At 40.4% G+C, this 19,487-nt stretch overlaps 1 protein-coding gene across 6 annotated transcripts in view; it reads left to right on the top strand.

Moving 5' to 3' along the window:
• Nucleotides 1-19,487, top strand: part of birc6 (baculoviral IAP repeat containing 6) — a 138,565-nt gene that overhangs the window by 58,068 nt on the left and 61,010 nt on the right. For 4 of the 6 annotated variants that reach the window (XM_042501768.1, XM_042501766.1, XM_042501769.1 and 1 more), the window contains exons 57-64: nucleotides 802-933; nucleotides 1,444-1,605; nucleotides 2,010-2,183; nucleotides 9,947-10,170; nucleotides 11,606-11,939; nucleotides 14,025-14,242; nucleotides 15,308-15,472; nucleotides 16,784-16,955. In XM_042501768.1, the coding sequence (XP_042357702.1) occupies nucleotides 802-933; nucleotides 1,444-1,605; nucleotides 2,010-2,183; nucleotides 9,947-10,170; nucleotides 11,606-11,939; nucleotides 14,025-14,242; nucleotides 15,308-15,472; nucleotides 16,784-16,955 (1,581 nt within the window). The remainder of the gene's footprint in view (nucleotides 1-801; nucleotides 934-1,443; nucleotides 1,606-2,009; nucleotides 2,184-9,946; nucleotides 10,171-11,605; nucleotides 11,940-14,024; nucleotides 14,243-15,307; nucleotides 15,473-16,783; nucleotides 16,956-19,487) is intronic. The other 2 variants (XM_042501765.1, XM_042501767.1) reach the window with 1 other exon arrangement.

Below are 19,487 nucleotides of genomic sequence, written 5' to 3' on the forward strand. Positions count from 1 at the left end.
TACCCAAACAATCCGTAAGGGTTAATTTTTTTTTTTATTGTAAGTGGATGCACAGATCATAGTCTCAGATTTCCCTCCCATTTTTTTTCCTTCTTTCATGAAACAAAGGGGACATGCTCCTGCTTGATCCAAATATAATTTCATCTTTTGCTGTGCTTTTCTGGCAGTCTACAAACAACAAATTTCTGCATTAGCACCACAGTCTTATTTCTTTGGGTTTTTTACTATTTTATGCACCTCAGCATCTCAGTGCTGGACAGCTGTGAGTTAAACTCAGTCTGTAAAGGCAATCAGGGACAGAGGGGTCACATTTGACTGCATGGTGTGTTTCTACAACCTGGTATATTCTCAGCCTTCTCTCCAACCTCATTCTAATCAAGGGGTGAATGATTAGGAACTACATTTTACAACATACAGCTGCAGTTTTAATTATAGCCTAAATTAAAATGGCAAAATGTCTCCCTGTGGTTCAGCCATGTGACCTTGTGGTTTAATTCTTTGGCCATTAAGGTCATCAGTGCAGCACCTTTGCTGTGAGCTGCAGTATTACCTGTTAGCCTTTAGCTGGCTATGGACTCTACATGATGAATTGCTCACCTCTTGGGACCTTGAGAGACACACAGAGACACAGACAGACACAGACACACACACACACAGACTGTACTTTTTCTCCTGCAGAGGTTCTCATTGAAAATAAGTGTTTCAAGCTTGCCAGTACTTACTTTTGCAATAAATAAATCACAAAAAACGTACATTATGTCACTCATCTGATTTTTTGCTGTTTTCCGTTTTTCCAAACAGACACACCCAGCATTACAGCCAAACTGATCAATGAGCAGAAGGAGGACAAGGAGAAGAAGAATCACGAGGAGAAGGAAAAGATGAAAGCAGACAGCGGCTTCCAGGACAACTATAGTGTTGTTGTGGCCTCAGGTACTTGGACCGGTTCCATACACACCCCCTTCCAACGGGAACCCAGCCATCAGCTAATTAGCCAACCTCTGCTGGCCGACTTGTCTTATCCCACAGACTACATGCCAGACAGATTGAAAAGGGAATTGTGTAGATTGTTTAACCACAAATCGAAAGCATTAAAATGACCAAAAGGTGCTATTTGGTGATGATAAAATATTGATGTTTTTAAGAGTCTGAATTCTCAATTTACTGCTCAGTCTTTAGTATTTCCCATATATATGTGTATATATATATACATACATACATACATACTATATATATATATATATATATATAGTCCCAATATATATATGTGTGTGTATGTATGTTCCCACGTAAAGGCATAGCCTCCATTGATCTGAACTTGTGTCTAGAATGGAATGTTTAAACTTTGCAAGTGAAAATAATGATCTTTATTCTAAACTTCACAATTAATTCTTAAAATAAACAGACTCGAGATGTTCCCATATTCTCTGTGTTTGTTATCAGGCTTGAAGTCCCAGTCCAAGCGAGCTCTTTCAACCCCTCCCAGACCTCCATCAAGGAGGGGTCGGGTGATGAGCGACAAGTTGACCGCTTCGTCTGGTGTCGACCCTTCAGCCAAAACCATCAGTGTGCCTGTCTTCCACCTCTACCACAAGCTGCTTCCAGGTACAGCTTATACAGGTGCAAGGTTAACATGCAGACTGATACTGTATCTCAGAAGCAGATTCTAGAGGATGTCCACATTTTCAGCCTGCAGGGTTGTACAGCTGACTCCAAGAAAATTCTCCTTTGACTCATAGACAGTTCTCTTTCAATGCAGATTTTAGTGCTTAGGAATTGCACTTTGCCTCCGTTTGTGTCTCTGTCTGCAACTTTGTGTTTTCACTGCCGACTGTCTTGGCCAAGTCTCCCTTAAAAAAGACATTCTTAATCTCAATGGGACCTACCTGGTTAAATAAAGGTCAAATAAATAGATATTCCAGCAGGACATCAAAGTGTTTCAAACACTTAAACTAAGCAGCCAAAGGTAATGAAATGAAGTTTTTCATTTTCCTTGTCCTCTCCTCCAGGTCAGCCCCTCCCACCTGAGATGACCCTGGCCCAGCTCCTGACGCTCCTGTACGACCGCAAGCTGCCACAGGGCTACCAGTCCATCAACCTGACTGTCAAACTGGGCTCCAAAGTCATCTCTGACCCTGGCCTTTCCAAGACAGACTCCTTCAAGAGGCTACGCACTGAGAAAGGTACCAAAACAACTCTCCAGTGATTATTCTAATGTTCAAATAATATTTCAGTCACCAAAAGTTTTATTCCTTGCCTCTAAACTGTCACAGTTTCCAAAACTGGACTGTCACAGTATGCCCTCCTTTTTAAATTCAACATGAATCTAACTTATTATATAAACAAATCTAATATTCTTTGGCATGTTGTTAAATTCTGTTGCAGAAGGTTGCATGGTGGTGCAGTGGGTAGCACTGTCGCCTTTCAGCAAGAGGGTTCCAGTTTCTGCTCCAATAACTGCTCTTCAAATTGGCTGGTTGAATTTTTGTAAATTATTAGTGTAAATCTGAATAAGTGTATTAATTGTATGTCAACAAAACATTTACTGGGAACAAACCTTTTCAAGTTGAGGGAATCTTGGGGGTTCCCATTTATATTTAAAAATCTTGAAGTGAGAGTTTCAGGGACTGCTTTGAAAATGGCCACACTGCCAGTTCTTCCCTCGCCAAAATTTAGACAGCCTTGGAGCCCCTTTTCCGAAAAGCTCTGCTGACAAGGGTAATACCACTAGGCAACATCTTTGTGCTATCTTAAAAAACTGAGTGCATCACAGTAATGTTGGTCTTCAATTATTTTAGCCTTCAGTGCCAGTGGGGGGGCCAGAAATGCTAATAGCGTAGCCATGCCCCTGCTGGGGGCGCCACTGTTGGGTCTATTTGGAATTCTGTGCCCTTATTCCATGGAATAGAATGAACTGAAGACATGAGATTAAGACCAGTTTTTTAAACCGAAAATGATGTCAACAGAAAGGTGTCTAGAAGTTACAAAGCAGGTGCATTGTAAATAGGTTGTGCTGCAGTAAAAATCCAGTTCTGTGGTTATTATTCTCCTCCTGCATCAACATTTAATAGAGTTGTACTTTGGTCAGGGCTGAGCTCACATCACCTGGGTTATTTGCTTTCAAAGAAAAGCTTTGAAGCCTGAAAGGTTGTTGAGAGGTTTATAGCACAATCCGTTCAATCAGTCGCTCTTCTTTTTACCTTGCAACCCCCTAGGGATTAAAGCTTTTTGATCCTTAAATATTTCCTTCATACAGTATTCATGGGATTTTTAGATATGAATTTATGTATGTATATGACTTTTATGTACATTGGCTTATTGAAAGATTGTCATACAGGGGCTTCTTTGCGAGTATTTCGACTAATGGAAGTATGGTTTTGATGTAATTTGTAGCCAGTTACTGTCTTACTCATTGAAACAGAGAATAGAATGAACACTGTTGCTGAAGGACATGTGGTGAGGACAGATTGTTGCTTGAATCAAAGTGCTGACCCTCCTGTAGCCAGAGGGCAACACTGCGGGGCCATAGATGTCATGACTTTAGGACTGGTTATATTTAGCTATCTGATTCTGCAGGCTGGAGGGTCAGCACTAGGTCAGATTAATTTTTTACATCAATGTCGTGTTTTGTTGATCTCAGCACAGGTGAATCTGCAGATCTGCTCAGATACCTTTTATCCATCGACCATGTCCTGTCTGCTATAGTTTCCATTTTTAAACTGTGGTCTCATTTTGTTTGGATGAGTTGTGTGATGGATGGTCAGGTAATTCAGTATCATAGATGTGCATTTTTATTTTGTTATATAGGTGTTTTGCACATGGTGCCACATCACTGCAAAGAACTGCAGATGGGGGGCAGAAAGTGATTACTGCATGGAGAAGCACTATAAAAATGCTAAAGTTTTGTGTTGTTGACAGCTATGCCAACCGCTCAAATAGGTGAAAAAAAAACGAGCTACTTTTGAGCCCCAAAAGAAGTGACACACAAAGGTGAGAAGTTAAAAAAACTAACAGAGAAACGGCAGCAGACATGGATAAAAAAAATCTGTTTAAAGTCTGGAGGAGCCAGGTCAGACAATGCTTGTGTATGTTTTTTATGTCACATTTCAGCTACAGTTAGTCAGCTGACGCATAGCCTGATGCTACTGCTGCATCCATCCAAGTAAAGTTACTTTAGAGCTGAAATAGCAATATAAAAAGACAGTGATTCTCAAAAAAACATACTCACCTGGTCAAAAACGAGACGGCAGTCATACAGTGCTGCTTTCAATCCAATGTCGTTGACCAGCCACACACCAGCCTCAAGACTCTTGTATGCCTTCATTTGGTCTGCAGGACTAAGTAATGTAAACTGTGGGAAAAATCACTTTTCCTCAAAGTGTAAGGATCATATCCAATGTGTTTAGAAATTTTCTGATGATAGCTGCTGCATGCAGGTCCATCTAAGGCTTTAGCATTTTCATTTTCCTCCATTCCCAACTATTCCCAGCCGGTGTTCTTCACTTCCTGCCCCAATCTGACTTTTGCACATCATCGGGATCACGTGTCTGCAAACAAGCTATAGCTTTCCAGGTCTACTTTTTTCCTTGTACATGCACTGGAGCATTTAACTTTTCAAACTGTATGCACTTAATTCTCTTACCTGGAGCATCTTTTGTCCATTGAATGTTTGGCGTGAGAGCATGTGACAAGTGTCAATTGAGTCTTTGGATCGATGTATGGGAGTTGGCTGCCCTGCACAATATAGTTTTTGTACCAAGTTATCTTCATTGGTGCATGTAGAGCCTGAGAATTATGTGCACAGCTCAAATTTTACATGCACTACTGTTCTTATGCATGTGACATTAGGTGTCTTGACTGCAAAAAGCTCCCCATGTTGTTCTTCAACCTTGAATTTCTCAAAATGACTAGGTATGGATTTGCTACTCCACTTCCAAAGAACTTGAATAAATACCACATTCCTATATGTGCCCACTGCCCAGACACTGGCCCCTTTATGTGGATAGTTATTATCTTCATTTATCTAATAATGTCATCTTCTCTGTGGCTGCTGAATACACATTACATGAGCTAACATATAACCCAGATTAGAGTCTCTCGCTGATCCAGACTACATCACACTTTATTTTCAAGTGAATTCACTGTGGCCTGAATATGCTTTGTAAAGCCGTTCCAGTTGTTATGCCTCTGAAAGAAATTACTCTGACCACAGTCTGCCTTAATGCACCTGTTGGCCGTACGCTACACTTAACTACACAACTATACCCCGAGAAATGGGTCCAAAAACCTTTGAGATTCATCCGTCCTTCCCTGCAAACCTTTTTACAGCAGATAAAAGAAGTGAAATGGCAGTGACCCTTGATAAAGACCGTGAGACATTTCCTTTAAATTCACTGCTTTCAGCAGGTGGAATATGTAGACTCTATTTCTGTCAGTCTCCGGTGTACGCACTTAGGTACACATGCCAACATGTACCTTTCACAGAGGCAGTTGCTGAAGGCATCAGTATGCTAAAAACAAAGTGCTTGTCAGTGTCTGACATTCTTTTCCCCCAAACCTTACGGAAGTATGATTTTTTTGTTAATTTTCTGAAACCAAAAATCTGTCAAACATGCCAGCCTAATGCAGTGATTTGCTAGGTGTACACGTGTGTCTCTCAAGCAAGTTTTCTAGGGGCGTTACCCAACTCAGAATTATTTCAGTTAAATTGGATCTGGCTGTTCAATACAAATATTTGACAATTTGTTTTGTTTTCCATGCAAAGTTTTAAAGTTTAACGGGCCTCCACGGAATGGTCGGTTTGATAGCAAAAGTCATGTCATAGTAAACAAGCTAAAGATGAATCACAATGTGCAGCATTGACATAAATAAAAGCTAGAGACTGCATTGTATTAACTTGCTGTGAGCTGTAAATTCAGCACTTCTTCACTATATGGTTTTGTCTCTCTTCCACTGTGCTGCTGCCTGCATGTCCACAGCTGTAAAGATTAGCGTGAAAGTCAAAAGCACTTGCTCTGCAGAAAAATCGTGAGACCAAATTGTCCCCAAAAGGTACTCTCAGTCAACTGAGGGTTTCCGATTGATGATTCGAGCCTCCGACCCTCAAGCTGCAGTCCTAAATTTGTCACACAACTGTCTCAGTCACTTTTTGTGTGAATAACTGAGTGCAACACTGTTAATAACTTCAAGAAGAAACTGAGAAGTGTGTGCTGTTATCCTTATTTGCACACTTCATTGTGTCCCCCAGGATGCACCCCCTGAGTGAGCAGGATGTTTTTTTTCAAAGCACAACTGTATTTTAAAACATTTTGCCCGTGTTAACAGGTTTGAGCAGCGACACTGCCTGCATGTGCAGTTCAGCTGTGGCACATCTCAACAAAGGAGTCTGGCAGATTTTTAAGTGAGACGCACATGCTTTTCAGCAAAAATAGACAGTAAATCGTATTTTGATGATCATACTGTCTTTCTACCACCTTTCAATACAGTTTCTATGTCTATATTTGCCAAAGAAACAAAGAAAATATAAATATTTATGCTTAAACTCAACCTTTTCTGGTTATTAACACTAGGCTTTTTATTGTGAAATATTTGCTAGACCATGTTGTTGACAACACAGTGGTTTGCAAAATTCCTTAAATAAGTGCAGTATTAGCTTCTAATTGTGGAAATACAGGACTCATAGCAGGACGAAAGGCTGTCTGCACGAACACTGCACATGTGCGAGCCATGGCAGTTCTGCGAGGTAGTCCTCACACGCTGCTCACACATGCTGCGTGGCCTGGGCACTACCCCTCTCTGTGACAGCTTACAATTTACCTCATTTAGAACTTTTACAGACTCCTCTGCTTTTAGATGATGTTAGACAAGACATTAGAAGTACTTTTTTTTTCCCTGAGATGTTTTTGGGGGCCTTTTGCCTTTATTTGATAGACGTTTTAATGTATAGGACAGGGTAAGTGTGAAAGGGGGAGAGAGAGGGGATGACAAGAAGACAGCGTTGTAGGAGTGCAATGCTAAATCAGTGGAGGACTCTCTTAAATAGGCCAAGGGCTGTCAGAAGGAAGTCATCGTCGTCTCTGTTGAACATGATTTTCTTTCTTTGCAAACAGTTTCTTCTGAAGAGCTTGAACTGTTGAGTCCTTTGTCTCCATGGTTTTACTTGCATTTGAAAGAGCGAAATGATGTGGTAAAAATACAGTTTAATTATTCCTCAGGCAGGCTGTCGAATTAACCTCTCGTCCTCTCCCTCCTGAAAACAGGAGCTCTAATCCCGTTTTGGAAATTCACATTAATCTCTGTTAGAAAGCCTTTGATTTACAATCCCAATGACTTTTAAAATTCACTACCAAGAGAAAGTTGAATCAGTTTTATTTATATATCCCAAAATCACAAGTGTGCCTCAAGGGCACAAATACAATCTGTATAAGATATGACACCCTCTGTCCCTTCACTTAAATCCTCACATAAAAAAACTTCAATGGGGAAAAATGAGAGCAACCTCAGAAAGAACAAGAGGCTAAGGATCCCTCCTCCAGGATGTACAGAAACACATAGAATACATGTTGTATTGTGTACAGAACAAAACAACATAATCATATTACAGTGTAAACACTCAGTATGACAATTCTAGATAGATAATAAACATAAAGAATTGATCTGGAGGGACACTGAGCAACATCAGGTGTTGCCAAATAGCCAGAGTCTGAGCCAGGTCCTGGAAAGGGACAGGCTACGCAAACACACACGAGGCAAAACTAGAGCACATCATTCACACAGACACGAGAACAGAACAAACACATGCAGAGGGAGAGAGAGAGAGAGAGAGATGAGAGGAGAGGAGAGGCTACAAACATCTGGATGAGGCTCTGACAGCCAGGAGAGAGCGAGAGCGTCCCAGGACAGCTGATGGTCCAGCTCAGTGTGGGGCAAAAAGCCCTGCGAGAGATGTGAAGAGCAATAAATCATCCTCCTGATTCTCTCCTTTGTAAGAGATGATGAGTGGCTTTTTGGAGCTGACTTATCAATCGGCCCGAGCTCTATAGAATCGTAAAACGGCCATCCTGTGCCATCACAGTGGAAGGCTGGTGGCGTAGCACTAGTGGAGGTAGCGTGTGCGTGTTTCGCCTTTCACCCTGTGTTTCAGTTTGACTGTCTGACTTTGTCTTCAATGCCCTGTTATAAGTGTAAACAAGGGCACTAGGACGGCGTTTCATTTTCTCCTTTCTGATCAGCACATATCTCGTCCAAGGGCAGAGCACCCTCAACTGCAGACGTTAAACCTGTTGATCAACGGTGGATATTTAATTTCACTTTTGGGGGGAAAATAAACGTAAACATTTCTGCGAAGCAATTTCTGAAGGGGACAGCAACGGTGCTGCCAAAAGTGTGCTTGTAACATTTTATAATATTGTTAACGTACAAAGAGGAAACCCTATTAACAACTTAATATACTGAGAAATTCATAGGCATTTCACTTTTTTTTTAGTTTATTTAGTTTTGTGCAGAGTGTAAAGATAAATTATATATACGTACAAAGCCACATTTCATCCATCTGTGCCCACGTTTTACAAATTTTACGGGTATTGATTTACATGACCAGTTCTCAGTGGCTACACTGCATGACAACAATATTCATTTGTGCGAAACACAGTGTGCTGTGTATTATATGAAGCTTCGATCCAGATAATTTGCATCAGTATGTTAATTTGCATATTTTTAAACAGCTGTCTGTGCTGATTATGCTTCACTTAATGTGTCAGAAATTGTCTGACAGTGCAAAAAACACACAAGATCTCTGGTAACCATGGATACAACTTAAGACCTCTCTCTAAAACATTAATGAAAAGTGATGTGTGAGTTTAGTTTCTGTCAAGTGAGACTCATTAAAAGTATTGAGTGCCCAATAAAAATCAGGCTTTACTCTTTCCACTTAAGTCTGTGAACAACTAAAGGATGTTCATAAAAATTATGATAGTAATAATATTGGGGAATGCTTAGCTAAGAATGACTATACAATTAACTTGTTAAAAAAAGGAATGTACATTGAGCAAAACCAGCCTCTGGCTTAAAGCATTTAAACACACAGCATTTTGACAGTATGAACATTAAAGTTTAGTTATGTAGAGCCTGTGCAAACAAATAAGCAACACCTTTTTTCAGGTTTCTACCTGTTCCACATCCCAACACAGTATATATTGCATATACACTGTAAAATCTGACAAGTTGATTTTACTTTAAAAAAATATAACAAACTGGTTGCCTTGAAAAATGTAAGTAAATACAACGATAACTCTTAATTTGTGTTTATTTTATACCTAATTGTTAAGTTTAGTTATAATTTAGTCATATTTACATAATATTGTGAAGTTGTTCCAACTAAAAAATGACAAATTTGATTAATTCAGATGTAACAAGTGTAAGCAGCTTAAGTAAACCAAGTTTTCTGTGCTATATATATGTATTCTGGTGGCTGCAAACTACTCAGTCATATTTGAACATTCTTAAACATGTTAACAAAACAGAGCGTGCAGATCTCTTTACTTCATCATTGGCTAAATCCTCTTTGTGATGATCAAATCACGTCAGACTAACTTAGTTTACTGAAGTTGCTAAAACTTACAAAGAACAAGGTCGTTTGAACTCATTTTTCAGTTTAGTTTTTAAAATGAAGTTAATACGGCTAAATTTCAAGTCAACGTAACACTTGGATATCAAATAAATGGAAATTGAGATTTATTGTTCTATTCACTTCACTTTTTCAAGGCAGTCAGTTTTATTTGAAGTAAGATCAGCTAGTCAGATTTTACAGTGTATGACAGATTAATGTCTACATTTAAACAAACCGTGAAAGAAGAATTCATTTCTGTGACGTAGCTCTCCTCACAGTTGACTTTCTACAGTGCTGCTGAGTGTCCCAGATGCCAGACAGTGCGTGAACATACAACAGGTCCTCTGTTTGCTCTCCTTGCAGTGGATCACTGTGACATGCTGAACAGCTGTCCGGAGGACGAACCAATGACGCCCAGCGAAGAATGTCTGGATGCTGCGACCGACGAGTCCCTGCTGGAGACCAACCCCATCCAGTCACCGCTGCAGGTCTTCGCAGGCATGGGCGGCCTGGCGCTCATCGCAGAGAGGCTGCCCATGCTGTACCCTGATGTCATCCAGCAGGTGAGACTCAAAGCCCACGACAGAAGCAGGCACATGCAGGAAAGCACTGTTTATGTAAGGGGGTTAAGAAGGGTTAAAAACTTCACACAAAGCATGTTCTCAAACAGGACCCAACAAGGCTTAGAAGTTCCCTTTGTTATAATGTGCTATTGTATTTATACAACGTTGTCAGTCAGGAATCAATTTCTCAAACAGAGAGATCAGTTCAAGGTTTGACCAGCATCTTTCACACATGGCAATTTTTTTCTCATAAATAATTTGAATTACAGAGAAAACATGTTTAAGCATTTAAAAAATAATAACAGTTTAATTTCTCAAATTTGATTTTCAACATAATTTCTATTTCTTTTAACCCTATGTAATCTGAATAGACGTCCCTTTTCTTGTGCTGCATTCAGACACCTTCAGAAGTATTTAAACCTTCAAATATCTGAGGACATTGGTTTGCTTTTGAAATCACGGGGGGAAGGGCAGTGAGCAGCTTGGCGAGAACTGTTCAGCATATTGCAAGAAATTAATAGATTTGGAAGAGTATTTTTAAAGAACCAATAGAAAAATTGTGCGAAGAAACATTAAATATATAATTATGAGAATGGTAAATATAATTATTTTTAAGCGCTTTTTTTCCACGTCACTTTCTTCCTTCTTCTTTTTTGTTTCTTTTGTTGTTGTTTTTTCTGTATTTTTCTTTGTTTTGTTTTTTCTAATTTTCAGGTAATTTTCTTTTATTGTTTTAATTTATTTGGGTAATTTCTCGTTGGATTGTTCATTGCCTTTTACCTATGTTTTTGGAAGACATCACTCCAATTTGCTTCGGTCTCAAAAGATTAATTGTTTGATTCCTTTAGTATGTTTTTATGACATTGCTGATATTGTTTTGGTTGTATTTGTTAAGAACAAGCATGTCACAGATTTTTTAATGACCGACACATTATTTTAGACATACACATATTTTACAGATGATTATTGAAACGAAACTTCATCAGGTCTTTTTGTTATTGAAGCATTATTGAAATACATTATGACAAAACAGTCCAATTTCTAAGTTCCTTTATCATCATTTTGGAGTTTCCGCGCTTTTATTCAGATGTGTCTGTTCACAAGTGAGCTCAGTAGCTTACCAAATATGAATAGTTTATGTTTTCCCCAGTCATCTGATAATAAACCAAATGTGTTTCTCCTTGACTAAATAGGGGGTAATCTGCTCTTGATCTAGAATCTGAAATGTTGGTCTGTGTTTGCAGATGAAGTGAAACAGTTTTGTTTTTTTACATGCCCAGTAGTTAGTGGAGCCAGACACCTGTCCCTTAGACTTCTGGCCATATCATGACACTGCAGTTCCAGCTCTCGCTTCTAAATTCACCTGTCAGCATTGTCTCATATTCACTCTCACCTTTGCTAAAGTCACTCTGTTCCCCTGGCTGCTCTTTCACAGGTCAGCGCCCCTGTGGTGCCCTCCGCCACACAGGAGAAGCCCAAGGACAGCGACCAGTTTGAGTGGGTGACCATCGAGCAGTCGGGAGAGCTGGTGTACGAGGCGCCAGAGTCCATTGCCGCCGAACCGCCGCCCATCAACAAGCAGCAGTCTCAGTCGTCCTCGTCCTCGTCATCCTCTGTGCAGACCATGTCACCCATTCCTGCTCACTCTCTGGCGGCATTTGGTCTGTTCCTGCGCCTGCCGGGGTACGCAGAGGTGCTGCTGAAGGAGAGGAAGCATGCCCAGTGTCTGCTGCGCCTGGTACTGGGTGTCACAGACGATGGAGAGGGCAGTAAGTCTGAAAGCACTACACAACTCACAGCACTGACATCCACTGAGATCACACTGTGTGTGTGTGTTACAAAAAAATGGGGATTTCATCACTTCTGCAATGTTCTTTATCCTCTGTCCTTGTGTTTCTTGCCTCTCACTCTCATGTCTTGAATACTAATAATGTCTTAAATATTTTAATTTTGGAACAGCCCCTACTTCTGCTTATAGCATGTGAACTAATTAGTAAGATGGTCTGATATGAATCTATATGAAAACAGCCCTCATACAGCAACAATCTGTTACATTTCTCTTATAAAATGCTTACTGTATTAGGCCTGGCCTGAATGTATACAGATATTTTTTTAACATTTTTCCCCTCCATTTTAAAAAAAAAGTAATACTGTCTATATGACCTTCATTTTGCAAAATATCTCTGTCCACACTACAACGCAAAAATGACTCCAAACGCTCACGTTGCATGCAGTGTTAACATAGACAGCATTGCTGCTGCAGAGTTGCCTGCTGCTCTGAGTACTGTAATCAAAAACCAGTACTCTAAAGTTAAACAACTGTCACATTCTGGGACTCAAACATTACAGAAATAACAATATTCTATAACTGTATCATATCGTATCGTAACTGTAACATTCTACTGTTAAATCAGAACATTCTAGAACTGTAACATTCTACAATTACATCATTACATTCTAGAACTGTAACATTTTAGAATAACATCATAACATTCTAGAACTGTAAAATTCTACAATTACATAATGACATTTTAGAACTAACATTCTACAATTACATCATTGCATTCTAGAACTGTAACATTTTAGAATAACATCATAACATTCTAGAACTGTAAAATTCTACAATTACATCATAACATTCTAGAACTGTAAAATTCTACAATTACATCATAACATTCTAGAACTGTAACATTCTGCAGTTACATCATTACATTCTAGAACTGTAAAATTCTACAAGTACATTATAACATTCTACAATTACATTATAACATTCTCGAGCTGTAACATTCTACAACTGAATCATAACATTCTAGAATTGTAGTATTCTACAATCACATCATTACATTCTAGAACTGTAAAACTCTACAAGTACATCATAACATTCATGAGCTGTAACATTCTACCATTACATCATTACATTCTAGAACTGTAACATTCTACAGCTGTAATGTTATACAATTACATCATAACATTCTAGAACTGTAGTATTCTACAATCACATCATTACATTTTAGAACTTTAACATTCTACAATCACATCATTACATTCTAGAACTGTAACATTCTACAGTTACATCATGACATTCTAGAACTGTAATACTCTACAATTACATCAAAATATTCTAGACCTGTAACATTCTACAATTACATCATTACATTCTAGAACTGTAGTATTCTACAGTTACATCATGACATTCTAGAACTGTAAAACTCTACAAGTACATCATAACATTCTACAATTACATTATAACTTTCTTGAGCTGTAACATTCTACAATTATGCCATAACATTAACAAACATCAGTTTTCAGTCTGACAATAGCCAACTTGTAATGCTCACACTTAGTCATTTCTGTATCAGCTCTTTGTGACACTCGAACAGATACATAAACACTTAAGAAGCAAGTGCTACATAAACTTCTATCAGCCACCCATATTTGATTTCCCCACATGGGTCCTGTTAATGCACTGATGATTCAGGAAGAGAAATGCCAAAACTGTCCCATCAACAATTACCAGTCACTGGGTTGAACCTCATGTTTGCTCCTCTTGGTTTATTTGTAAGAAAGTCTGCGTGTACTGGACATGAACCAGAACTAAATTGTAACAATATATCATCCACCCACATCCACATAAATCATATTTAGAATCTGTATTTTTGTTTTTGCATTTAACACTAAAAATAATAAAAGCTTACAAGGTGTCAGTTTCTCTTAACCAGAATTGAAATTGTCAATGTAACAGCAGTGGACTAACACGAATATCAACAAACCAATAAATCCGCCTCAAACAACTCAAACATGAACAACATACTCTTCATCTCCTGATTCAGTCATCTGCTTTGGCGTCCTCTCAGGTCACATCCTGCAGTCCCCGTCAGCCAATGTGCTGCCCACGCTGCCTTTCCACGTGCTGCGAGCGCTGTTCAGCAGCACTCCTCTGACCACCGATGACGGCGTTCTGCTGCGTCGCATGGCACTGGAGATCGGGGCCATTCACCTCATCCTGGCCTGTCTGTCGGCGCTCAGCCACCACGCCCCCCGAAACCCCAACGCCAGCTCCAGTGTGTCTGAGGTAATGATAACTGCAATCATTTTTACTGTATCCAGCAGCACAGATATTCTGTTTGGACTGGTGGGACAGACAGAGGAGCAAATCGCAAAGTGGCAACAAAAAAACATGGGCCTTGTTTCTTGTCTTGTTTGCTGAATAAGGACAAACCATTTTCTAGAACCTGCATTACAAGCCGGTCTGTAGGTTGTGAACCTGCCCTGCCCTGCTTCTTTGGTTGTTGTGGTGACATATCCAGTCTCACGCTTGCTCGCTGTCCTCCTTCTGTGTGTGGATTTATGGAGATGTCAAAGCTGAGGATGGATCATGGGGCCAATGACTTGAATGTGAGCCAAGGACTCGTCGCTGTGGCTGTCCTTGAGCCCACCAATCCATGAGCTGCAATTGGAGCACAGACGGGACAATAAGACACCCACTGTTTTAAACAGAAGCCACGCATGTCCCACAAAACATCAACTCATGGCTTAAACAGCATTACTCGTGCTCATCCATGATAGCTCCTGTACATTACACACTACTCTAATCAAAGTTTTCACTCCATACGACCATCAAGTTTTAGAAGGACAAGGTTGATATTTTTAGCCTCAATCTGCTAATGAATGTCATTCAAGAACAGAGGACATATTCCTCATTTCCACTCCATTAGCTTACAGCGTGCAGGGCTGAAATTTACTGATCAGTCAAATGTAACATTTGTGTCATCACACAGAAACCACTTTAATACATTGGTTACCTCTTTCCCTAAAATATAGAAGGAAAATATAAAAAATATTACATAAGGGGGTCAGAAATACCCAGAACCTCTAACATGGGTTTCCATTTTTGGCGCTGGTCTACGTATTCTGAGGATTTCACTGTCTCAACAAATGGGAGAAATTCTACTCAAATGCTATCTGTGTTTATGGAGCTTAAAAACGGTTGTTAGGCGTGCTACTATGAACAATAACGTAATCAAGGCATCTAGTCAAACTAATTTTGGTGCTGACACTCGCTATAACAGAAGTCAGAGATGACAGAAACCTTGTGTCTAACCTTATATTTATAATAATCTCTTGTCTGTTTTGACAGCCTCAAATCTCCAGTTGTCATGGTGGGGGAACCAGTGAGGAGCAGCAGCTGTACTGGGCTAAAGGAACCGGTTTTGGTACTGGATCCACGGCCTCAGGCTGGGACGTTGAGCAGGCCCTCACCAAACAACGGCTGGAAGAGGAACATGTCACCTGTCTGCTGCAGGTAAGTCTGCCCATCATTGTGGCATCATTATTGAGGGCAGATTTGTCAGAGATTTAGCGGCTTCACAATGGGGCTGCATGTTAGTAGTGAAATATGCAATAACTTTGTTGAATATTAGTATAGCAGTATAACTTGGGATAAATAAACCGATATTTAGGTGTACCTGAGCTTGTGCCACACAGACTCTCCTGTATCCAAAACACAATTCAAACTGACATATTGTGCAGCCTTACTCATGAAAGTATTTGTACTCCTTTACCTTCACCAAAAACTTTCAAAAGCTGCTTTTACACAGAGATGGCGCCATAGGGCTGCAACAACTGCACTTTTATACATTCCATTGAGTGCGACAGGCATTGCAGTGTTGACGTGAAACGCACAAGTGTCTGCCTTGCGTGACAAATAATATATGGGTCACAGTGCTTTCTTAACACTAAAAAAGGCATAACATGTAAATAACCTTTCCAATAACCTTTACCTCTGTTACATAACAGCTGATCTCGTCCTCTGCTTGGAGGGTATAGAGCTCCTGAATCTCATCGTTCTCCCAGTTTGTGGACATTTTCGGCCACCGTTCTTTGAATTAGCTGCGATGCTAACAGCTGCTTTTTAAATCTCCCGCTGTGGGTCGCACACGTAAACACATCATCAAGGCGTCACACCCGTGGTCACTTGTTCCAGCTTTATGTTTTACAAAGACCGTGCTTTGGTGCTGTTACTGCATCCCTTCCCAGCTCAGAAGAGGCGAGACCACTTTGTCCCTCCTTTCCATGACTGGACGGCATAACGGGGTGATATTGCTGCCTTGAACAGGCAGTGTAAATGCAGCTGAAGTTAGTGCGGCTATGAAGTCTGTCTCTTTAGCAGTGATTTCCCCAGGCTTTGAGCGTGGTCCAGGTGATGACTTACCAAAGAGTTTATACACCTGTGGCATAATGTGAGAAACCACTAACAGAGCCCTTCATCTGAGCACAGGAACAGTTGGGATGTGAACTGCTCCATTTGCCTTTGATTGTGCTTCTCTAGCAATTTCAAAAGGATGGGGGAATTTCTCACTTACAATAAGAAAAGTTGATTCTCTGAAATAAAAGTGCCTGTAATGTCATGATTGAGATAAAGATCATTTTCTGAACAGAGAGTTAGTCATTGATGTGTAGCCAGGTGTAGCACAGTGACACAGCATGGTTAAAGACAGAGACTGTCCCAGACTGGTCCTGCTCCTGAGCAGGTCATGTATGTGTCAAATTCAACAAGGTGGGTGATTTTTATTTGTAAGTCATTGCTACAGTATGTCTCCATTGTTTTCACTAGGTCTTGGCAAGCTACATCAACCCAGCAGGCTCCAGCAGCTGCCACAGCGCTGATGCCTCTTCAGCAGACAGCAGAGCCCACAACAGCTCCGCTCTGCCAGCAGTGCTGCAGGAGCTACTCAGCCAGTCCTGCCTCATCCCTGCCATGTCCTCCTACCTACGCAACGACTCAGGTAGGTCCCGTTCTTTCCCAAATGAAGGCCGAGACACACAAAGTAACACGTCTAGCTGTGCTGAGAACACGAGCAGCAGCTGGCAGTCTGTACCTTGCCTTTGAAATTGGATGCCACTGGTGGGCTTTGGAGAAATGCTTTCAAACTTCATGTAGTTCAGTGGAATAGAATGGACGGAGCATGAAGGGAAACAGATTGAAAATGTTTCTACTATAAGAAAAGATGTAGGGTGGCTCACTTGTCATGCTCCAGTGGACAGTCAGTTAATAACCAGGTGTCCGTGAAAGTTCAGTTGCACTCCTGTCAACTTTTTTGTTGTCTCTATTGCAACATGCCTACAGTGGCTTCATTATGCCTTTTATTTTTCTGCTTGAATGTTGCTTTTTTTTGTTTTTGTTTTTTTTTACTTTATTGCCATCAACAGCAATAAGTAGGCAATTGCAGAACAAAATCACCTTGAGGGTTTTACCTGACATAAATGTACATGTGAATAAAGATTCAGCATACAACATAACAAGACATACAGCTACACATGTATACACCTTCCCTGAAGGATTAAGCCTCATCCAGTTAACAGTAACTGTTTTTCTTGCAGTCATCAACAAAATATGCACTATATGACATTTGTTTGTAGTAACCGGTGAACAGGCACATCCAATAAAAACAACAGCGGGTGCATTTCTCACTGAACATACCTCAGTTTCTCCAGCATTTGTTGGTAGGATTTTTTTAAACATTCAGGCCATCAGCTGGGTCCTAAGGACCCTTAGTTTCACTTTCTAGTCACATTCTTTCCATAGCTTGCTTCCAAGACCACGGTGACATCAAAAGAGGTTTTTTTTTTTTTTGTTTTTTTTTTACACTTTTTAGAAAAGCTATTTGATCACAAAAAATGTCAACTGTAACTACACAGTTGTGTTACTGTTAAAGAGTTAGGATGGTTGTAAAGGTTTAGCCGTATGTGCGCGTTTATGCTAAGCTCTATTTCATGAGGTCTGCTTTTTCCTTGCTCAGAAGTCTTCTCATCCCATCAAAAGATATGACCCAGTAATATTCAGTGTTGCTGATGTAGTCCGACTGTTCTTTTAGTCTGTGGATTTCTGCTCCTCATGTGAAGCGCTGCCAGCTGGTGGCCTTTGATGCTCAAATAGTGGATCTGGATAACTGTTTGATCTCAGTAATGATAGCTGCGGGTTACAGTTAGAGCAGTGTAGCCTCTGTCTGATTCTGAATTATAAGTCTGTGTTCTTGTACACTTTTAAAAGGAAAATTCATTACTTGTTTACATGGATGTCTAATCCATGTTGATGGTAAATGTAGTCAATTTAACCAATAAATTCCTCAGTGTTTGCTATTTTGACTGAGAAAGCTGAGTCCTCCTGCTCATGGAGCTGTGCTGTCAATGATTAGGATGCATTGCACACGCACATCTGACACCCATAGCTACCAGCTAACAAGCCTATAGATGTTACTTTGATGATTAAAACAAGGTTTATCATACAGCTTTCCCACCGTAATTAGTGCGTCCATGCAGGTTTTCCAAACTTGGGGAAACCTGCTAAATTCTGCATTCCCACTGCCAGTGACACCGCACACGTTGGCCTTTCTGTCAGCTGCTGTGTGTGTGTGTGTGTGCGTGTGTGCGTGCGTGTGTGTGTAAGAGTAGGTTGTTTGTTGGCATGTCTGTGCGATGTTACCGACAGAAAGGAGCAGGACCAGAGGACTTCAGTGGTTTCTTTCTCTTTATATGTCTCTTACTCATTCAGTCGGTCATTCAGACTTGGTGCAGATATATTTGGATAGGTGCTTTAGCCGCCTAGGAGGAGACAAAGTGTGATTAGTGACGGCGCGTCATTGCATCTCGCTGGTTAAGGAGCTGAAATTACCACGTTCACCCGGGTGTTGTGTTCCCATCAATCCCGATCGGAGCTGGAGGCGATAAAAACCTGAGTGTAGTGCAGAGTCATTTGACCCGAGTGTGAATGCTGATTTTATGCATTACCATTGCATTAAAAAGCCAGATGTTAGCGGGTTTTTGTGCAGTGGGAATGAGGCATTATTTACGCCTGTACTTCTTCAGGTAACAGAATAAAAAGACAGAGGCTCCATGACCTGAAGCTGCATGAACCAAGACGTTAACGCTTATTATTATTCTTTTTTACACCATCAACAGCAGTGCCTTTTACCTTTCACAATAAAAGCCCAACCTATGTCAAAAACAAAAAACAAAATAGTCGACAATATTATTTGGTGGCATTTCAGCAGTGCCCAAGAGGCGAACTGGCACCTCTCCAGCTACCAGCACTTGGTCAGAACAGGGTGCTAAATCAGCAACCCTCTGCTTCCCAAGCCAAGTCCCTCTGCACTGAGCTACTGTTCATCTTTAGAATCCTAAAAAAAAGACACCAACACACCTGTGTACAAGTCAGGACATCTTGTGCTTGCTCAGAGCAGCAGCTCAGGTTCTGGAGGCCCCTTGTCCATAATGTCCTCTGATTTGATATGTTGGGATTCTGTTTTCACTATAGAAAA

This window comes from Plectropomus leopardus, chromosome 15 (genome assembly GCF_008729295.1).
Source record: "Plectropomus leopardus isolate mb chromosome 15, YSFRI_Pleo_2.0, whole genome shotgun sequence".
Lineage (NCBI taxonomy): Eukaryota > Metazoa > Chordata > Actinopteri > Perciformes > Serranidae > Plectropomus > Plectropomus leopardus.